Source organism: Lissotriton vulgaris, chromosome 3_1 (assembly GCF_964263255.1).
Source record: "Lissotriton vulgaris chromosome 3_1, aLisVul1.2, whole genome shotgun sequence".
Taxonomy (NCBI): Eukaryota; Metazoa; Chordata; class Amphibia; order Caudata; family Salamandridae; genus Lissotriton; species Lissotriton vulgaris.
Window position 1 is genome coordinate 1,028,586,719 of NC_141689.1, and position 20,601 is coordinate 1,028,607,319.

At 40.4% G+C, this 20,601-nt stretch overlaps 1 protein-coding gene across 1 annotated transcript in view; it reads right to left on the bottom strand.

Annotated features, from left to right (window-relative positions):
- Nucleotides 1-20,601, bottom strand: part of ERMP1 (endoplasmic reticulum metallopeptidase 1) — a 572,215-nt gene that overhangs the window by 75,782 nt on the left and 475,832 nt on the right. The window contains exons 10-11 of the mRNA XM_086961418.1: nucleotides 18,917-19,107; nucleotides 15,116-15,268 (exon numbers count right to left, since the gene is read on the bottom strand). Coding sequence (XP_086817544.1) covers nucleotides 15,116-15,268; nucleotides 18,917-19,107 — 344 coding nt within the window. The remainder of the gene's footprint in view (nucleotides 1-15,115; nucleotides 15,269-18,916; nucleotides 19,108-20,601) is intronic.

Below are 20,601 nucleotides of genomic sequence, written 5' to 3' on the forward strand. Positions count from 1 at the left end.
AAGATCACTTTTAAAGCAGCATCATTAGCACCTCACCCTTGGGATTCTGTGCATAATAATCACTCATAGCACTTAGTCCCACGTTTGTTGCAATCGGTAAACACTGTACATGAAAGGTGTTGCTGGTATTCTATATAAAGTTATCGGCATCACAAGGATAAAAGGCTGCATTCGCCCCGTTGAATTAAAATCCAGGATCTGTATATGACAGCTCTTATCAGTGACAAGCTAAACCATGCTGCTAGTTTACAAATAACAATCAGCACAGCATATTGGTGGGAGAGCCAGGTGAGACCAGATAAAAGAAATTAGATTGTAGTGAGAGAGGGGATGGGCATGTTATACTGGGACAGTAAAGGTAGTTTTTATAAATGAACACTTCACACAATTACATTTTAAAGCACAGCAAGATAAGTGACTTGCACAGAACAGCAGTATTATTTTGTCAAGTTCCTTGCCTTCTACATTTTCACCAATAACCATAGTCATAAAATATTAATGCTACATAAGCAAGTCACCTTTAAAGCTCCTGACACAAAGACCGCTCAGAACTCCAGCTCCTCAAGTAACAGCAACACAGGACCATGAAACAAAAGAGAAGAAAACCAGACAGCAAGCCTTCTGCTGAGCTCTGTGAATCTGGAAGAAGTTCCCAGTCTCCTCTCCACTTTTGTAGCGCAGCCGCTAAAGTGAAAGCGGCCGTGCTGTGAATTAAATAAATAAATAAGCGCAGTAGCTAAAGTAAAAGAGGCCCGCGCTGTTAAATAAATCAGCACAGCCGGTAAAGTGAAAACAGTAGATTAAATAAACAAGCAAAATAGTGCTCACAGCCAAGTTGAGGCAGACGGTGTAACCACACAGTTAAAAGGTCCAGTCATTATGGGAGGTAACAAATGCAGACTAGGTGGTACCAAGGAGGGATTAACAAGCCTAATATCGACTTGGAAGCCAGTGTTTACGAAGGCCAATAACACAAGCCAATTAAAAATATGGGCAGAGAGTGGACATGGCTTAAGCTATACTCCCATACTGCATGCCTCGCAGTAGCGCATGGGTTGCACAAGGTCGACCTAAAAACAGAACTGGTCTAACTAGTCATGCATGGACCTGGGAAACTTGGCAGCTCTGTTGGCGTTCAAATCATAGAAACCGCTTAGGTGGGGTTTCCTGAGTTCCAGTAGTGAACGAGTGGGGGTCCACACATTTCAAAAGGTTTTAAACCGCTGGGATAGACAAATTCGAAATAAAGTGAGCTCTTCATGTATACCCTCATCTCTGTTTACATTTCAATAGGGTAAGAACTGTATTCTGCTATTTTTAACCGGCCTAGATTAACCTACCAACTATGCAAAATAAGGCCAGGAGCAATTCTTGCTCTAATTTTGATCCGTCAGAGTCAAAGCCACTAGCGCATCCTGGATACTCAACGCTGCCGGTCCCTGGTGGGGCTCTTCCATCTCAGCCTAACAGCTCGATAGGCAGACTCCATGCTTGACGTCGATGGCCCAAACTCAACTCCCGTCAGGTGCATCAGCAGGGAAGTCTTTCCCGGTGCACCAAATATTTCTTTAGCGAGGGGTGCAGGGGTAGTGCGGGGGGGAGAAATGGGGTGGAGGTCTTTCGTAGCGGGTCATTTTTACTAACCAATTGCGTGAATCACTGGGCAGTGCACACACAACGGCCGGCCTAGTACCACCTCTAGCCTGTCAATCAGTTTAAAACCAGCTATGTGATAACCTCGCCTGGGCATTATTAATGCGGGTCAGAGACTGAATTAAAATAGAAGCAAAACAATGCACAAAATTAGGAGGTAATGATCGGGTCTGGGAACCTACGGTATGATTCTAGAGGGTTGGCAAGTGGGCATAGGCTCCTTGGACAGTATAAGTTATTTCCATTCATTGCGGGGTACGAGCGCCTCTGGCATCTTCTGTGCTTGGGTGAAGGGGTTCTCTGGTGAGCATCAGCGTGTCTGGGGTCGCCCTGAGCAACATAAAAGGCTGAAGGAAGCGTACTGAAGAAAGGCTCCTAGGCATTGTAAAACAAGCTGTCGCCGTTGCGCAAAGGCAGCCGCTTGTTTATATTTGCATCACGCTTCCACTTTAACAATAGCTGCCGCCCCACACAGTACTTGTGGGGTTGGCAGGCAGCTTTTGTTAAATTGAAAGTGTGATGCAAAAATAAACACGCGGACGGCACTGCCAAAGCCGACTGGAAAAAAATAGTGCTTACCAACTAATGAAGATCTTGTAATGCTACAAGTAAAAAATCCAGTCCTGATGGGCAGTCACAAAAAGAGACAGAGCAGTAACAAGGAGGGACTAAGAAGCCTCATTATAACTCTGACGTCAACATTTACCATGGACAATAACACCAGCCAATGAAAAATATGGGCAGAGAGAAGGCGAGGCTTACACACCATACTCTATTACTGCCTGCCTCGCAGAGCGAGCAGCGCATGCGCGCTGCAATGCTAGGCTCGACCTAAAAATCTACTGTTTTGAAAGCATGCAGAGAGGTGCCCAACTAGGAGTGAAGGGGTTTTCCCTACTGACTCCAGTCAGCAATAGTGGAAGTGATAAGGGACATGCTGGAATTCATGGAAGGTGATACCATTGTAGTCTTCAAAACAAAGCAAATGCGGACTTCTCGCCAAAAACTGTGGCACGCTGAGAAGCATCAAGTGTCAATCTGGCCCCCGCTTTCCTCACCTGGGCAGACTTTTACAGCATCCACTGGCCTCAAACTGCTGAGTGTAACAGGGACACACCAGCGAACCCAGGATGCTCTGAAAAGTCAGAGGGGTCCGCACCGGACTGTTAGGATGGCAAAGCCAGGTGAAACCAGAACAACTCCTGAAGAGGAAAGGTGAAGAGCGCCATTCCCAGAGCCTAAATGTGCCAAGACCGAAAATAAAAGAATACAGGTAGGAATCCATCTTCAATAAAGTTGGACATGATATAGGAAAATATCTGCATACTTGAAGGTAAAAATGTACAACCTACCCAACTAAGTTTAATGAGCAAACCAAACCTCAGTTATAACAGTGACCTCTGAGAAACACATCAAAAGCATAAGTACAGTAATTGCATAGAACATAAATGATTGTGCAGAGCACTGCACTGGTTTAAGTGCCAGTTCATATGATTTTCTATAGGAAGAGCAATATCCATACACAAATAACTGTAGGAGAGAGTAGAGGATACTGTGCGACAACGTGCAGGGACTGTTCTCTCTCTATTGGGTGCAGATCCCCATTAAACACCTAAAATAGGCCGCCATGAAGCAACACAGTCCTTTGCAGTAGCCGATACCCAAGATACAACTATAGAAGCAGTAATCTATAATGCACTATGAACTAGTGGCTTGGACATATAGAAATACCTGCAGACGCAGATTGACTATATGTCAGAGCAAGTTCATCCCAGTGGAAGAGGTACTATTGTGAAAAATATCTCCACAGCAACAACAAAAAGGCAGAATATTGAATAGCAAGGCCACTGGCATATCATCATCCCTCACAAAGGATGGGTTGAAAAGTTGAATGGTTAAATTTCAAACTAGCATTAAAAAAACCCTGACAGAGGGGCTATGCACTCAGGGAGGAACTACTGCAAGACTGATGGAAATGAAAAGCAATCTGCACTCACTGAAACAAAAGGCCTGAGCCTGCAGAAAGCAGACTACACTCAAAAGTCATTAGTGGAACAGCTCAAGTACACGGTCACCATCCTAAGGCACAAACCCTAGCCTTAAAGGAGAAGTGCAAAGACCTTAAAAATAGGTCTGGAAGGGAGAACATCCATATCTGTAACCTTATGGAAGAAGAAGAGTATGATAATATTTATGAAATATGGAACTGACAAGACAACTACTTGGCTCAGACGAATATACATGTTTAATAATGTGAGGAAACGTTTCATCTCACAACTTGAGTTGGCTATCTGGGAAATAAATAGTTTGATATCATCGGGGAGAAGGAAGAGGGAATTACCCAGCTTAACATGATACATACATTATTGACAGACAAGCAACTACTACAGGAGATGCTGTATACACTATATCATTCAAGTTACCATCCTTATATGTTAAAGGACTCCGTGCGCCAAATAAGAGGCATAAAATACCGCAGTATATTATTCAACAGCACACAGGCATTGTATACCTGCAGAAGTCATATCTTGGCCTGGGACTAATTCACAAAGTTTAACCGCACCAATACTGGGCCTCAGTCATGACGATAACTGCTGGGGTTGTCATACTAATATAAAGGGGAAAAGAACTAATGTTACTAGTGACCATGAAGAGCAGTACATTAGAATCGGGATAAAACCGGGCTAAAACAATATCACACTCATAAATATATACACTCTAATGTGTCACAGGATAAGCTCTTGTCCACCACGCTAATGGAGGACAACTGGAGAAGTAATACTGGGTTAAAACCTTAACTTAGTCTGCGACCCACAGCTTAGTAGATAAGAGAGACTGGCAGGAGCAGCAGGAACAGCATTCTGAGGAACAAAGAAAAAAGTTGGGGCATGGGAACAGATGGACACAATGCGGGATCCAAACCCTGACAACAAAGTCTACCCTTTTACCTACATGTGCACAAGTCCTTTTCCCTGAAAGACTACATGTTGCTCAAGGACTCCAATATTCATTATGGGCATTACACTATTTAGAACCCACAGACCAGCGTGGAACTAGAAGACACCTCTTTGGCCACATCTGACATTCTCCTAGGAAACAGCAATCAGAGAAACTACAATCTAAAAGGCAGCTACAGTGGTAGGGGAAGCTAGACTGTAAGAATGTAAACTAATAGAAAAATTAAAACAACTGGAAACACAAGACAAAAGGCATTCCAAAATGATGGCAAGGACAATATTGCAGGATTAAGAGTGCACCCTCACCTCCTTAGAACTAATAAGGCAGAAATGACAGTGTTAAAACTAGGACAAAGATTTTACGAGAAAGGAACTAAGGTAGGGACTCTTAGCATAACGATTAAGGGCACTATTGCTAAAACACCTATAGGTAAAGTTAACAAAGTGGGACATAGGCAATTAGGAAAATGACAAGCGAGAAGCTTTCAAAAGCTTCTACTCTACCAAAATCTTTATGGAGACGAGGAAGAAAGATCCCTAGTGGAGATTAAAGGATACTTCGATTCAATTCAGTTTACTATTCCTCCCCTCCAACTGAACTGATGAATTTGGGTGCAGCCATATAAAACACTTGGATGTGATGGAATACCAATGGACTTTAAAAAAAAAAAAAAGTATCCTTCCACAGATGAAAAAACCACCTGGTAAATCTTTAACTATTCTGCATAAAATCGAACTATCACAATTTCAGAGAGAAAGGCTGAAATCTCATTGATTCTAAAACCAGAGAAGAAACCAACAGGCCTTACCTCATATATGCTGATAGGCATACTGAACTCAAACGTTAAAATTGTCATCGAAATTCTCACAAATAAGCAAGTTTTTTTTTTTTAAGAAGAAGGTGACTCGTTACGTTTGTATTGTTAACCAACCATACTACATAACTTGTTTATTTCTTTGCAGGTTGTTTCTGGAAATTGCTAGCCCTTTGAGCCCTTGGGAAGCACTAATGATAGTCTAATAAATTCTATTTAGTGGTTATGGGCGCTTCCATAGATTTAGGGTGATTCCGCATTCCCGCTTTAAAATAGTCTTTCATGATTGACTATCGGCTCATCCACTAAACTGCGTAGCCATCAGATTTATTGGCAGGATGCATTTGGACTCCTTTTCCAACGCATGTTAACATGGATTATAGTCACATCATTGCATAATTAGCAACAAATCGGTTATTAGGATGTTTCACCACTAGGGCTATCCCGTTCAATTGGAGGCTTAACTTGGTATGTTCAGTTAGATAAAGTATTTCGAGGCCTGTCTCTTTCCTTTACTGAAAGGGTGGAAGTCCAATACCTGTTGTCATCATCCTGATGATAACCTCATCCAATTTTGACTCTAAAGTTCGAAAGTTCGAAACTTCGACATCAGCAGACTGACCCACTGTATTAATAACACTAAATGATACATGTATGCTGGGAAGTTTTTTCAATCCTGATAAATATCTTATTGTGGCCTGTCTTTTCACTGTATGTATTCCACAATGAGATCACTTTTTCACTGCAACTCTTTGCAACTGTTCTCACCTAATTTTATGATGATAATTCTGTTTTTAATTGGAGAAATGTTTGATCAATAAATATATACCAAAAACATATGTTCAGGCCCTATTCATTCATTGATACTGTACTGCAAAATATGACCGCTTGTAATTGAAAATCGTCCCATTTGGAACACCTTTTGTCTCAGAATGTTATGCCTATGTCTCTCCATTGGGCTGCCCGGTTTTCCCCAATTTTGCCCAAGTGGAAGCAGCTAAGGCTTTTGTAGAGAAGCTGGCTGAAAGCCAATAAAGGCTGGAGGTGGAGTCATGTTCCATGGTGGCCACAGCCGATCAGGGTAAGAGGGACATCGTATCGATCCTACCTCAAGCGGGGAACGACCCCTCTGGAGAAGCAAACATTTTTGGACTTTGGTTGTTCAAACAGAGAAGCTTATTTCCTTTTACTTTGTTTCTTCCCCTTGCTCACTTAGCTCTTTTCAGCTGCTCTGATCTAATGCTTACAAGAACATTAATGTAGTCTATCTAATAAAATTAGTATAGTGCCTACCTATTGTGGTTAACTTGATGGCAAAGTAGAGTAGATAACATCTACTGATTTGCTTATAATGAGCTTATTTTACTATTAAATGTAATACAAAATCACAATATATGGGTACATCAGCCTTAGAAGAGTTTCACTTATTATGGTAAACTTTCTTAAATAGAGGGTTGCTAATAGTATTGCTTTCTCTCCTCTCGGCTAGCAATAGTAAGTTGACTGTCATTTATTTTACGGGTAGTTAAACAAAAGGAACAACTTTGCAACACGCGACTGAACACTGGAACTATCCCAAGCTTGCACGCCCACTAAAGTGCCTAAGAGCTGTGAGAATTGTGGCAAGATTAGTTTATTATCACAAGCTTGTGTGGCCGCAAAACTGTTGGTGCATGAGGCCATGTTAAAGTGAATGTTTGCACTGTGGAGGCTGCAAGGGGTTGCTAATGCAGTGAAGGATCACTACGAAGGATCAAGTTAAGTTTGTAATTGTTGCAGTTTGAACAATGTGACCGCACATACACCCACTGTGCCTGGAATCTTTTGAGTTGTTACTCTGTGAACAGTGCGTGTGAGAGATCACGCACGTATGCAATATGCCTGGAATCTCTAGTATTGTTTAAGTGAAAATTGCACGTTGTGCCTGGAATCTTTGAAAGCCTGGAATCTTTTAAATTGTTGCTCTGCGCACACATACACGGGGTATCTGAAACATGCACATATGTGCTGTGCGTGGTATGCTATACACGTCTCTCTCTCGCTGACTGCCCAGCTCCTCAAAGGGAGACTGCGGGGGGCCTTAAGTGGAACTAAGCCCACTCTTATCAGAATCCCAGGAGAGGAAAGGAAACAAACGGTGTATTAGTCGCTTCACCGATACTGCAAGTGAAGTATTAAAGCTCATCTCATTCTTGTTCTCATTGCCCTCATCTGTATTTCAGCCAGAAACAGAACATAACTTGGGTATCCTGCGAATGGCTAGTTGTTTCACCTTCTGCCATGGGCCAGTTTGTTTGCTTATCATCATTTGCTTCCCTAGTCATGTGACTTACTGTGACTGGTTAATCCAGTCAAATGACATTAGCAGCCATTTTGATACAGGCTCAGAAGCACCAGAGCAGCATTACAGCACAAGAGCATTGGCAACCATCTTGTAGTGTGTTAAAAAACATTTTAAGCAGGTAATTCTCAGGTATCAGCTGGATACCGAAGCCTCTGCAGCTATATTTTAGTGTGTTAATTCATTCTTTTTTTTTTAGGTGAATTGTGAGTACCCGCAAAAGAAAAAAAACATCCAGATGAACAACCTTTAAAGTGGGAGAAATGGAAACATATTTTTGCGCATTATGTGCGTGTTTGTGGAACTTCGCTAAGTGTAGAGCAAAAAATATCTCTGCTATTGCAACATTCAGGCCCAGAAGGTCATGAGATCTTCGAACACTTATCTGATTTGCCATCAGAGGAAAGAGCGGACTTGAGGAGTACTAAATCTGCCTTACAAAATTGAACTTGCATTTCTTGCTAAAGGTATCCTGAGTATTGAAAAGATATCACTTTTGGCAAGTGTATGCAAAGAACGGGGGAACGTGTAGAAGAGTACATAACAATTCTCAGAAAGGAAAGCATCAACATGCAACTTTGGAGGAAATTGAGAAGAACGATTAAGGGACCAATTCATGTTAGGATGCAATATACATAAAGACAAATAATTCTATTGGTACAAGGAAAACCCAACCTTAAATGAGGTACTCACAATAGCAAAAACATGCAAGTACAGTTGAGAATGTGTTGAGTTAAAAAAAGAGTAGTGGATAATAGCAAAGAAGGGAATGTACATGTAGTCCAGCCTCTTAAGAAAGGTAAGGAAAGAGACAATAAAATAAAGGAAAGGATAGCACGTGCTTTAGGTGTGGGGAATATGGGCATGTGGCTTACAATAGAGAGTGTATTGGGTGGAAGGCCAAGTGTATAAAATGTGGACGTACATGCAGTTTGTGAAAACGTTGCAGGAGCAGGAACCAAAAAAAAGGCTCAAGATGTAACATTTAGAGAAGACAGTGATGAAGAGGAAATTGTGTTACAAGTCATGGAAGTGGACAATGGAGGTTGGTTTGAGTTAATTCAAATAGAGACTGTAACAGTACACATGCTGTTTAACTCCGGGGCTAAGATCACTCTTCTTTCTAGTGAGGTATACTTAAACAATTTTAAAAACGCAGCAGTTCTACACAAACTGGACATTCGTCCTTAAGAATATGGAGGCGAACCAATCGGAGTATTTTGTAGGTTATACCAAGTTTAAGGATGGGTATGTAGCAGGGAAAATATATTTCTCTGAGATGGGTGATTCTCTCATAAGCTGGATTCACCAAAATAAATGTATGGTTTACTTGAATCCCAAAATGTCTCCTGCTGTAAGATTAAAACAGATCAAAGGAGACTTAGAATATGAACCTTTGTGCCAAGTAAAAACTATAAAGCTTAACTATGAGAAGGAATTCCCACAGGTGTAGAAAACAACTCAGCTGGGTTGCCTAAAAGGGTATGTCCACAAACTAAAGCTCCAAAAGAGAGCGATACCTGTAATTAGCAAACTTAGATGGGGTTCCTATCAAAGTGAAGGAAAAAATGCAAGCAGAGTTAGACAAATTGAAAGGAAGTGGAACCACAGAAGAGCTAGAAGCCACAGAATGGTTTTCTCCAATGGTCATAGCACACAAGACCAATGGAGAAGCCAGGATGTTTATAGATCTAACTGAATTAAACAAGTGTGTCATAGTAGATCATTACCCAACATTTAAAAATGTTGTCTTTGCTTGAAGGGATGAATTACTTTCCATCCATTGACCTACCTCTCCATACCATCAGGTGAGGTTACACCAAGACTCAAGATCTAAAGGTGTTTACTGTGCCGTTCGGAACATTTACATTTCTAAGGGTGCAATTTGGATTGAATTCTTCAGCAGCAGTTCTTCAGAGGATGATTGGGGAATGCTGAAAGGAATAAGTGGATGAAGATCTACCAAGATGACATCTTACTCTTTGGTAGAAGTATAGAGAAACATGATTTATGGGATTGAGAGGTTCTAGAAAAATTGAGAGAGTATGCCTCACATTAAAAGCGAAAATGTAATCCCACAGAGATGGATTACTAGGTCCATAAAATTACAGCATCAGGAACTGAACCGAGAAAAGAATTGGTGGACACTATAAACAAAATGACCACACCTGTGAGCAAACATCACGTAGTTACATTTTTAGGTAGATCAGAATACTATGGCAAATTCATACCTACATTTGCAGAATAAACAAAATATGACATTGTTGTTAAAAAAAAAAGGGGTATTCATTTTTTCCTGGAATGTGGAATGTGAAAAGAAATTCAAAATGCTAAAGGCTAATTTATCCAAAGGAGCTTCATTTAAAAGTTTTGAACCAGACCATCATTATGTCTGACACAAGTTCAACAGGCTTAGGAGCGGTGTTATTACAAAAGCAAGGGGGTGTAGAAAGACCAATACTATTTATCTCTAGTAGCCTGGAGAGATCTGAATTGAACTACTCAGTGGTTGAGAAAGAAGCCTTATTAATCTTCTGGGCAATATGAAAATTAGGGAAATTTGTTTGGGGTTGTAAGTTTCAAGTCAAGATAGACCACAACCCCCTGGAAATTTTCAGGAAAAATGGCATTGACAACATATCTTCTAGGATAAGAAAATGGATTGTTGCACTGCAAGAATTCAATTTCCATGCAGAAAATGTACCGAGTGCGAATTTTTTTTGCCTGATTGTTGTTCATGTCTGGTAGAAAATAACACTGTTACAGCACAGGTGGAAGATGACAAAAAGTACAAGTGAAGTTAATGTCTAGTTGTATGTTTTATCAGAGATAGTGTGATCAAAGAAGATGAGTGGAATAGAGAGCTGGGAAGTGACGAGACTGCACAGGCAGTAATCAAAGGTATCAGAGGACCAGATAAAAGGTTTGAAGGTTGGAAGAATCATTGAAAGCGGTTTTTAGGCTAAAGAGTGAACTTGCATACCACAACAGTTGCTAATGAGTGGAAAAAAGTTAATTCCACACAGAAGTTTGAGAGAACACTAAAAAGAGTTTACACATGACAGTCATCCAGGCATCTCTAAGACGAAAGAGATATTAAAACAAATGTATTGGTGGCCTGACATGGACATTCATAACATAGGATCTGTAAGGGAATGTCTTGATGGTGGGAAAAGTGAGAAAGTGTTGAAGCCTAGAGTACAACCAATGAATTAAAAGAAACTTCCTAAGAAGGCAGCCATAGACATCATGGGTCCCATCAAGATAGATAGCTTTGATAAATGTAACATTGTATCAATGGCCAGAAATAGAAATAACCAATTCCACTGAGACTAAAGATGTAGTAGTTTCTGGGAAGCCTTTTTGAGAAACAAGGCTACCCGTCTACCCTATTTTCTGACAATGGAGTCCAATTAATCTCTAGAGAAATGGAAAAATATCTGGGTAATAGAGGCATTCGATATAAAAACAGCTCTTCATCACCCAGAAACCAATGAAATGATAGCATTTCTGGAATACAAAATACCAAGGATATTAAATGATTTTAGTAGACCATGAATAAATGCACACACAAAGTATCAACATAACCAACACTACTCCATTTAGGAATGCATCAAAACCTCAATTAAATGAGCATGATTCGGGCCTAAGCAGTGGAAAAATCTGTCATAAATAGGATCCAACTGAAGTAGTCTCATACTTGTAAATTCTAAAGTACTGGAAATCTTTGTGCTACTGTATCCATGTTTTAAAGCTATCTGAAGCCTATATAGTGACTGAGACATCTCATCAAGACAAAATCGGACTTGTCCGTTAGTGACTTTGTAAAATCGGATTTCTGGGCTGGCTGATGGCTCTGCCAAGAAGCCATTTCAGTAACATACATGTTGTTTGCTTCCGCCTTCTTTATCACCTAATGCCAAATAAGTGAAAGAATTGGCTGCTTTTTTTGCAGGGTAAATTATCAGCTACTCATCATTTCACTAAATCATTCAATTTTTTTTGTATAACAGCCTTAACACCTGTATCAATTCATATATAAAATCAAACAATTAAATGTGACAGTCTTACAACTTGCCTTACTGCCGCCATTTGGAAACTAAATTAAAAAATCCTCTTGTACACAAAAGGAATTGAGATTCAGTTTACGAACATACATATGCTGTTGATTATAATCGGAGCCACAGGAGTTGTGATTCTGACTGCAGCTTTTTTCGCATAATTATAGATTTGCTGGATTTTTCACATAATCCAGCATTTGCTTCATAAATTCCAAATTAAAAAAAACAACAATAATATATATATATATATATATATATATATATATATATATATGAACAAGGGCTCTTGGAGCCCGAAACACGTCTTGCCACCAACCTTTCCTGCAATAAAGACCAACCTGTGAGCTGGGGTCCGTCTCCTGTTTGCTTTGCCAGTCCTGGGTAGCGCTGGGATTGGAAGTGGTATATGTATATATATATATATATATATATATATCATATCATTACAACAACTTCTCCCCAGAAAGAGAAAATGAGCCGCAACTCCTCCCGGTTTTTAAAACAAGTTTTAATCTTCCAATCGGCATATGTCTTACTGTCTTATGCATTTCGGTCATTTCTATGACCTTCCTCAGAGACGACACTCCTGCAGCTCACAGTGAAAGGAAGCCATAGTACACCTCAACCGTAGCTTATTTCCCCCTGGTGGGCGCCACGTCAGGCAGTTTGTCCAATGCATGCTGGTCTGTGTAGTGCGTAGTCGCCTCTCCATTTGCCGTGCCGGAAGCCAAAGGTAAAGTCCTTTTTACTTCACCCTGGACCCGACCAAATTCCAGTCTTTGGCGGCACCTAAGCACCCTATATGTGTCTCCACTACCAACGATATGGTAAATTGTAAATTGATACTTGTATAGCGCACTACTCACCCGCAAGGGTCTCAAGGCGCTTGTACGAATACCGCTGTGGAACCCATCCTGGCTTTCCCTGTGAGGCGTCCACTCCTGGGCACCCCCAAGGTGGAGGCCAGGCATCCTTAGCGTTGTGGGGGCCGTTGTGGAGATTAAGCAAGCTATTGCCCAGAGTTGCAGAGTGGGACTCCATGATTGGAATAGGCACCGAGGCGAGAATTATCAGGTCCGTGGAATTTTTGGGCCCAAGACCCGCCGAGGCGGGGAATTGAACCCTGGTCCCAGGCTAGACCTCTGCATCAGGGTCTGCCGCTCTAATCATTAAGCCACACTTCTCCATGGTGAGACCATTGGAACCGACCAAAGTCCAGTCTTTGGCGGCACCTAAGCACCCTATATGTGTCTCCACTTCCAACGATATGGTCCAATTGCGGGTACTTTTAGGCGCTCTTTGTGGGCGGTGCGTTCCTCTTGGGCAGGACCAGCCCATACAGATTACAACAACTTCTCCCCAGAAAGAGAAAATGAGCCGCAACTCCTCCCGGTTTTTAAAACAAGATTTAATCTTCCAATCGGCATATGTCTTACTGTCTTATGCATTTCGGTCATTTCTATGACCTTCCTCAGAGACGACACTCCTGCAGCTCAGTGAAAGGCAGCCATACTACACCTCGACCATAGCTTATTTCCCCCTGGTGGGCGCCATGTCAGGCAGTTTGTCCAATGCATGCTGGTCTGTGTAGTGCGTAGTCCCCTCTCCATTTGCCGCGATGATTTTATTGCCGTGCCGGAAGCCAAAGGTAAAGTCCTTTTTATTTCACCCAGGACCCGACCAAAGTCCAGTCTTTGGCGGCACCTAAGCACCCTATATGTGTCTCCACTTCCAACGATATGGTCCGATTGCAGGTACGTTTAGGCGCTCTTTGTGGGTGGTGCGTTCCTCTTGGGAAGGACCAGTCCATACAGATTACAACAACTTCTCCCAGAAAGAGAAAATGAGCCGCAACTCCTCCCGGTTTTTAAAACAAGTTTTAATCTTCCAATCGGCATATGTCTTACTGTCTTATGCATTTCGGTCATTTCTATGACCTTCCTCAGAGAGGAAACTCCTGCAGCTCACAGTGAAAGGCAGCCATACTACACCTCGACCGCCACGTCAGGCAGATAATATATATATATATATATATATATATATATATATATATATATATATATATAGATATATAGAGATATATAGATATATATATGAGAAATTTAGAGTTCAAATGGATCAAACATTATAAAAATGTGGCAACGTCTGTTCATATGCAGTGTTAGAACTTTGCATAGGTTAAATGGTCATCTTTCTGGTGCTTATTTCTGTTTTTGGTTGTAAATTGATACTAATGAGGTGAAATATTTGTCCACACAGTACTCCCACATGTAAAAATTACAAAATCAATAATACTTTTAAAAAAATGTGCTGGATAATTTGACTTTTCTTGCCGCATAATTTAGTCAGCTGTGCTGCATAATTTGGTGTTTCCGATAATTGCATAATTCCAGTGACCCTGCTTAGAATATATTATACAAATGTGTGCCTTGTGCGCACAAATGGAAACAATTTCTGTCTGCAAGGGTTTTTTCGATTTTCATTAAACATGCTAAATGCACATAAAAATACCAAACACAATGTGTAAAAACAAATCCTCAACTTCAGTGCACAAATGTATATCACTGTTAATAGAACACCGGGCATAAAGACTTTTCCTTAAGTAATTATTTCATTGCAGGTTGCGGTAGCAGAAAGCAGATCTATGAACTCTGCTCTTTACCAAGTGCAGGTGGTATGGAGCACCCTGCCTGACAAGCTACAATATTTAAAACAACTGCTATTATCTAGGAGAACTATTAAGCATGGTTAAACTAATAAGAGGCCCTTTTTTGGTTTAATCAATATTTTTTCCATCACAACTGACTGCCCTATGGTCTTTATTACTTTGTAAGCTTGACTATGATAATTTTTGTAAGGATTTTTGTATTAGGAAGAGAAATTAAAGAAAGCAAAGTATTGTTTAAAAATGGCATAAGGAGAACTCAAATATGACTCACTGGAGGTATTGATTCGCACACACCAGCATACAGACTGGAGGGAATTGTTTATCTGAGGCTAGGGAAATTGTGGCAAAAACGTAATTCCTCTAGCACCATGCAGAACAGAGTGTAGACTTACTCATGTCCTTGGAGTAAATTTAGTTAGTTTCATGTGAGATTTACAAGCTAGTTGATCTGGTGTTAACAATATAAAGATTGTCCTTGTGCCTACATTACCTCGCAGCTCTTACGCAGAGTCTAATCTAAGCCCCAAGTCTTGGGACAGAGGAGTACATCAACATTCACTTCCCACAATGTATTGCTGCACAGAACAGAAATCGTTTAGGATAAAAAAAAAAAATCATACCTGAAGAAATATTCTCTTTGGTTTTGGGTTTGCAGAATCAGAAGTGTAAGGGAAAAATATACCACTACAAACAAGTAGTAATGTAATGGCAGATAGTGAAGTCAAGGATAACAGTGTCTTTTTTGTATCATTGGCAAGGTAGATGAAGTTTATCTAGGAAAGAGAAAATAGAAACAAAAAAATCCAAGTCAACTTATACCCATTTGTGCTGGAACCTATGTGTGCAAGTGCACATTTCTAAAGAGAAGACAGTCATAAGATGTTTCCAGTACTGTACCGCACAAGCATATAAACTTTCGTTCCTAGGTTCTTCATTTGGAAATTAATAGTTCTCACAAAAATATATTTAGTTACAAATGCGGTAGTGCTTGCAAACAGAAGACTGAAATTGCCACCCCACTTTACAGTACACTATTTAAACATAATATCACACTGCTGTTATAAACTATATGAAGTAAAAAGGACAATGTCGAATATGTTAAGCTGGACACCAAATCGACATTTTCAACTGAGTAAGTTTAAGACTTGGAAATATAATTTAATGTTGGTAAGTCAAAAGGAAGCAGAACACGAAGGACAAAGTTACTACTAAGGGATCATCATACTATTTAGGAGCCAAACAGTAATAAAAAGAAATATACACTGCCCAAGCAACTAGGCCTCTCAACAGGTGAGGGCAAGGTACTGGCTTTAACTGAGATTTTTTTTCTTACCATTCAAATAGTGCTTTTGATAATGATGGATGGGAAAATTGAAAAAAAGGCAAAATACCGATTATGAGTCACATGCAAGTGACACGTGAGTATACTGCACATTTTTGGAATGATTTAAACCCAAGATAGCTGCCATGCGCTGGTATACATGTGCAAGTGGACTCACGCATGTGTCTGCATATATCACCACACGCATGGGTATGACAAGTGTCTTGATACACCGGTGGCTATAATTAACGGACACGGAGGCAACAAAAAAAAACCGAGCAGAGGAGTAGCACTTAGCAGCTGTAGGCCCTCTTAAAGAAAAACAGAGCGGAGGCAGATCAGGGCATAATCCCTTCACATAAAAATAATTGTTAAAAAAGCCATTAGGAAGGGAACTAACAGTAATGTGTGTGTGAACTACTCTGTTATGGATTTAGCACCTGCAAAATGCATTAGGCGGATACCATCTGTGAGGTACAACTACTATGGTCTACTGTGTTGTAAGCCACTGATAGCTCAAAGTGAATGAGCGTATCAGAATTCCCTTTGTCAAGGGAGGTCAAGAAAGTTTCGCTGACATCTCAAATAGCAGATTCCATGCCCCTCTTAGGTCTAAAGCAACTGTTGTGTGTAGCAGGTGGCTGGATTTGATGTGATCTTGAAGCTGCTTTATGGCCACACTTTCTAGGATGTTGCTATTTAAGGGGAGGTTCAAGATGGGTCTGTTTGTTAACTTCGATGGGTCTACTGATACTTCTTAGGTTGGTTTAGGGTTTGGGTGATATGGATTGTGTAGTGTGACTCCTGTCAGCATGGCCACTTGGTACTGTCTCATTTACTCTAGAATTTGTTTTGAATGCACGGTCTTCTGTTTTCCTCCATCATTATAGCTTGCAGCATTGTCATTTTAGGTTACACAGGTTGGTGTCAATATACTTAGTGGTAGATTTGTAATAGAGTTTGGGCTTTTTGAGCTTAACAGTTGCCTCAGTATAGCGTTACTCAGTGCTTCTGAGGTGGAGAAGGAAGGTTGGGCCAATAACATTGGGTAACCAGCGCATGTTTCATTGAAGGACTCTACGAATTCTGATGGAAGAGGAGGACCTTTCTTAGGATTTTGCATAGGAGATGCTGGAATATCCTATTTAGGGTCTCTTTGGTGCAAGTAACACATTTTAGGTGCAATTATAACCAAGGAATGGTCAGACCACGAGGTCTGCAGGATTACTGGTTATTGGGTGGGCAGTCCGTGAGAATAGACCAGGTAGATGGGGCATCCTACTCTGCGGTGATACCAGAGACTCGTTATCTGAACACTAGACAGAATAGATTTTCCTAGACTTTGGCTGCTTGGTGATCACTCATACGGTTTACCAACATACAGAAATCTCGAATTCAGTGCCTATTTCGAGATGTGGATTGGATGGTCGTGTAGGATCTAGGATTTCTTTGAAGACAACCAACCATGAAAGTATGGGTGCCCAGCAATGGCTTTAGGTATGTGTTGCCAAGACCAACAAATGTTTAGTATACACTTTTACAGCAGGCTGCATTCAGTTTGATAATGCTAAGAATCGATGATGTTTCCCACCAACCAGAAAGGGCATAGTTATTTAAACGTTTTTCAGGTTGATCGTCGCTGTGAAATCTTCCAGTCACAGGGGACTGACGTTTCCCACCAACCAGAAAGGGCATAGTTATTTAAACGTTTTTCAGGTTGATCGTCGCTGTGAAATCTTTCAGTAACAGGGGACTGACGTTCTAAAACGTCATTTTGAGATCTGTATTGTGGTCTTGAATCACAGGTCAAGAATCAAGGACAAAATGTACTGCTTCTTGTTGATACAAAAATAAACAGTGCACCCCATACCTTTTCAATGCAGGGACAATTACTGAATGGTGCTCCTCTTTGCTAGTAACTTTAAACCATTTCAGTAGTTGAAGGATTTGACTAGCTTCATAAAAGCCTGTTGGGGTCTGTAATTTGGGGATTGACTCTTTGCAATATCATTACTGAACAAAAGGCACCAGCTACTGGTCTAATATATCAAACTCTTATATCTAAAAAGCTCAACCACACTCGGACAAGAGTGAAATGGTCAGGGAGAGTAAAATCAGTCCACTTGCGGGTAGGCCCATGCACTGTGATGTTGCTAAGAGGTGCAACATTGCAAGCCAATGCGCAACATCTTTGGTTACGCAATTCAGTACAATTGTTAAAACGTGGTGAGTTGTATTCACCAGCACAAAGCCTGCAATTTAGCTTGAACTTGAAGTCCAATTTCTAACTGCCTTAGATTCTGACATGTGAAAACACTAAGAGGTGTAAAGCTTCATGAATATCCCATTTCAGTTCCAAAATCAAACATCTTGCCATGCCAACTCTAGCAGTATCAGCATGCCCAACACAATATGCACTGGAAGTCACATTTTTAGATAGTGTTTCAATAGGAGTCTGATTTGTAAAATCTGAAATAACCAGTTTAGTTTAGAGTTTTACAAATCGCAGAACTGTAAATACAAAATATGCTATTAAGGTGAAGATTCTCAGCAACATGTTACGAAATGACTCAAGGGAAAATGTCAGATCAGCAAGATTGAATTTAGATTTCCCCAAACGAGGCTTAACACGTTGGATTAGGAGACCTTATCCACACAGATTACCAGAATCTAGCAAGAACGCAAGAGGTTAACAGTGCTTAGTCAAAGAAATCATAACGCTGAACAAAATTCACATCGCAGATTGGTAAATTGTGGCACTGAGGTGAAGTAATTAGATGACAGGTAAGTTAAGAGGATTGTTGGCAGGGGGAAGTAAGATTAGGCATGGTGCTTCCATGCACTGCCAGTACCATAGTTTTACCTAGACAAGGAGTTTGGGTTTCATGAGTGTGGAATGCGGTAGGTGGTCTTGGGAGATAATTACACAAATTAGTATTTCTCTGAAACATGGCAGTTCTAGTCACACCCTTGTTTAACCCTACAAAAGATCCCTCAGAATCAAGTAATTCCCCTGCGCTGTATTTCAGATGTCAAAACTTTAAGATCTTAGAAATATGCATAAGTAGAACAAATAGAAAATAAATAAATGCTTGCTTACAAAATACGATGTCAACAATATTGTACATCCAGCAACAAGGAATGCTAGAACTGCGTCTGGCGGAATTTCAGTGCCACTTCGACCCAAGATAGGGGTGAACATCTCAAAAACAGCCCAGACGTGGTACATCATATGAAGGTATGGAACGAACAATCCAAGTGCATACATTACAGCAAATTTGAGTGTAGGACCTTTCGAAGAAAAGAAAAGAATCAGTTAAGACTTTAACTTGAATATTCTTGTTGTTATCATTAATTTCACCTGGCATTTCATTTGGATGAGTTTTAGAGGTCGAAGAAGAATAAACAAAACTATTTTACTCAAACCTATTAAAACCAGCTTCCTTAATTGAAAAGGTCTGTCCAAGGTGGCATGAACCTTGGCCTTCACAAAATTCATACATTTTAAAAGTTAATAGGTACTTTTCAAAAAAGCATGCATTACAAACAATATCAGACCTGACCATGGCAAGTATCCAATATTTTTAGTGTGATACCGGATTGTTTATACTCATCAGTATTAAAAGCAGCTGTTAAAAAATTGATTTGGAAAAAGAAAAAGATCACATCCTGCTGCATAGTTGTATAATGTATCCTTGTTTTTCTATTCCAAGATGGTCACCACATTCATTCTAAAGGAAGTGGCCATTTTGAAATAGCAAAACAATGATACAATCTATACCATGCTATATTGCTGCCAGGTTTAGAAACAACTGTGGCACAGGCTGCAGGGCATTGTCGATGCAAATAGTGACCAGGAAGCACTGGCTAGAGTGCTGGAGGGCACCCTGCAAAATAAATTTGCAACCCTTTAGCAGTGGGAGCGGAGGTGCTGGGCACCCGCACACTAAAAGAGGATCTATCATTTTGGGCAGGGTAGTTGTTGGATACTGTAAAAAGTAAATGAGTGGCCCAAATCGCAGGTAGTAAAATGCATACTTTCCCAGCATATGCATTTTTATACAGATGCAGATGTTCAAACATCGAATGACTATCTTGCAGGCCATCAACTGTGGTGACATTGGCAAAAGAGTCAATAGCTGAATTGAGCTAACTAATTACCCCAAGCCAAGCTGTCAGCTGTCTTGTGCTCTCAAGCCAAATGTGAATGACATTCTAACAGAACAAATGGCGGAGGGAACTTATCTAAAGTCTTTCTGTATGGGTATGTATTAATTAAAATACAACCTAAATTCTTGAGACAGTAAGAGCCTGACAGTTAAAGCGGTCAGGCCAGACAGACATTTATAGATAGTTGACCACATAGAAATATTAACAAAGATTAAGAGTAACATTTAATCTACTGTTTAATCAACAAAAAGTAAAAGAAGAGATTTCACACACAAAATAACTGAAGCACCACCTGCTGCTTATCCACAGCACGCTACAAGACCAGAGGTTGATGAACTGGAACACAGCCACAGTTACAGGAAGGTCATTCTAGAGCAAAGGTAAAGTGGACGGTCTAACAAAGGCTTCATAATTTACTGGAATACACTAACACATGCCCAATCTTTAAAACTGGTGGAAACAAAGCCATTTAACAGGTTTGAAATAAAAAGTTACACAACTTATCAAAACAGATACTTTCCTAAGATGTCTGAACTGTGAGCAGAGTTGCTACCAGCTCAAGAGAGAACACACAAGCCCTACTAAGTATATACAGTCCCCAGGATAGCCGTGCCT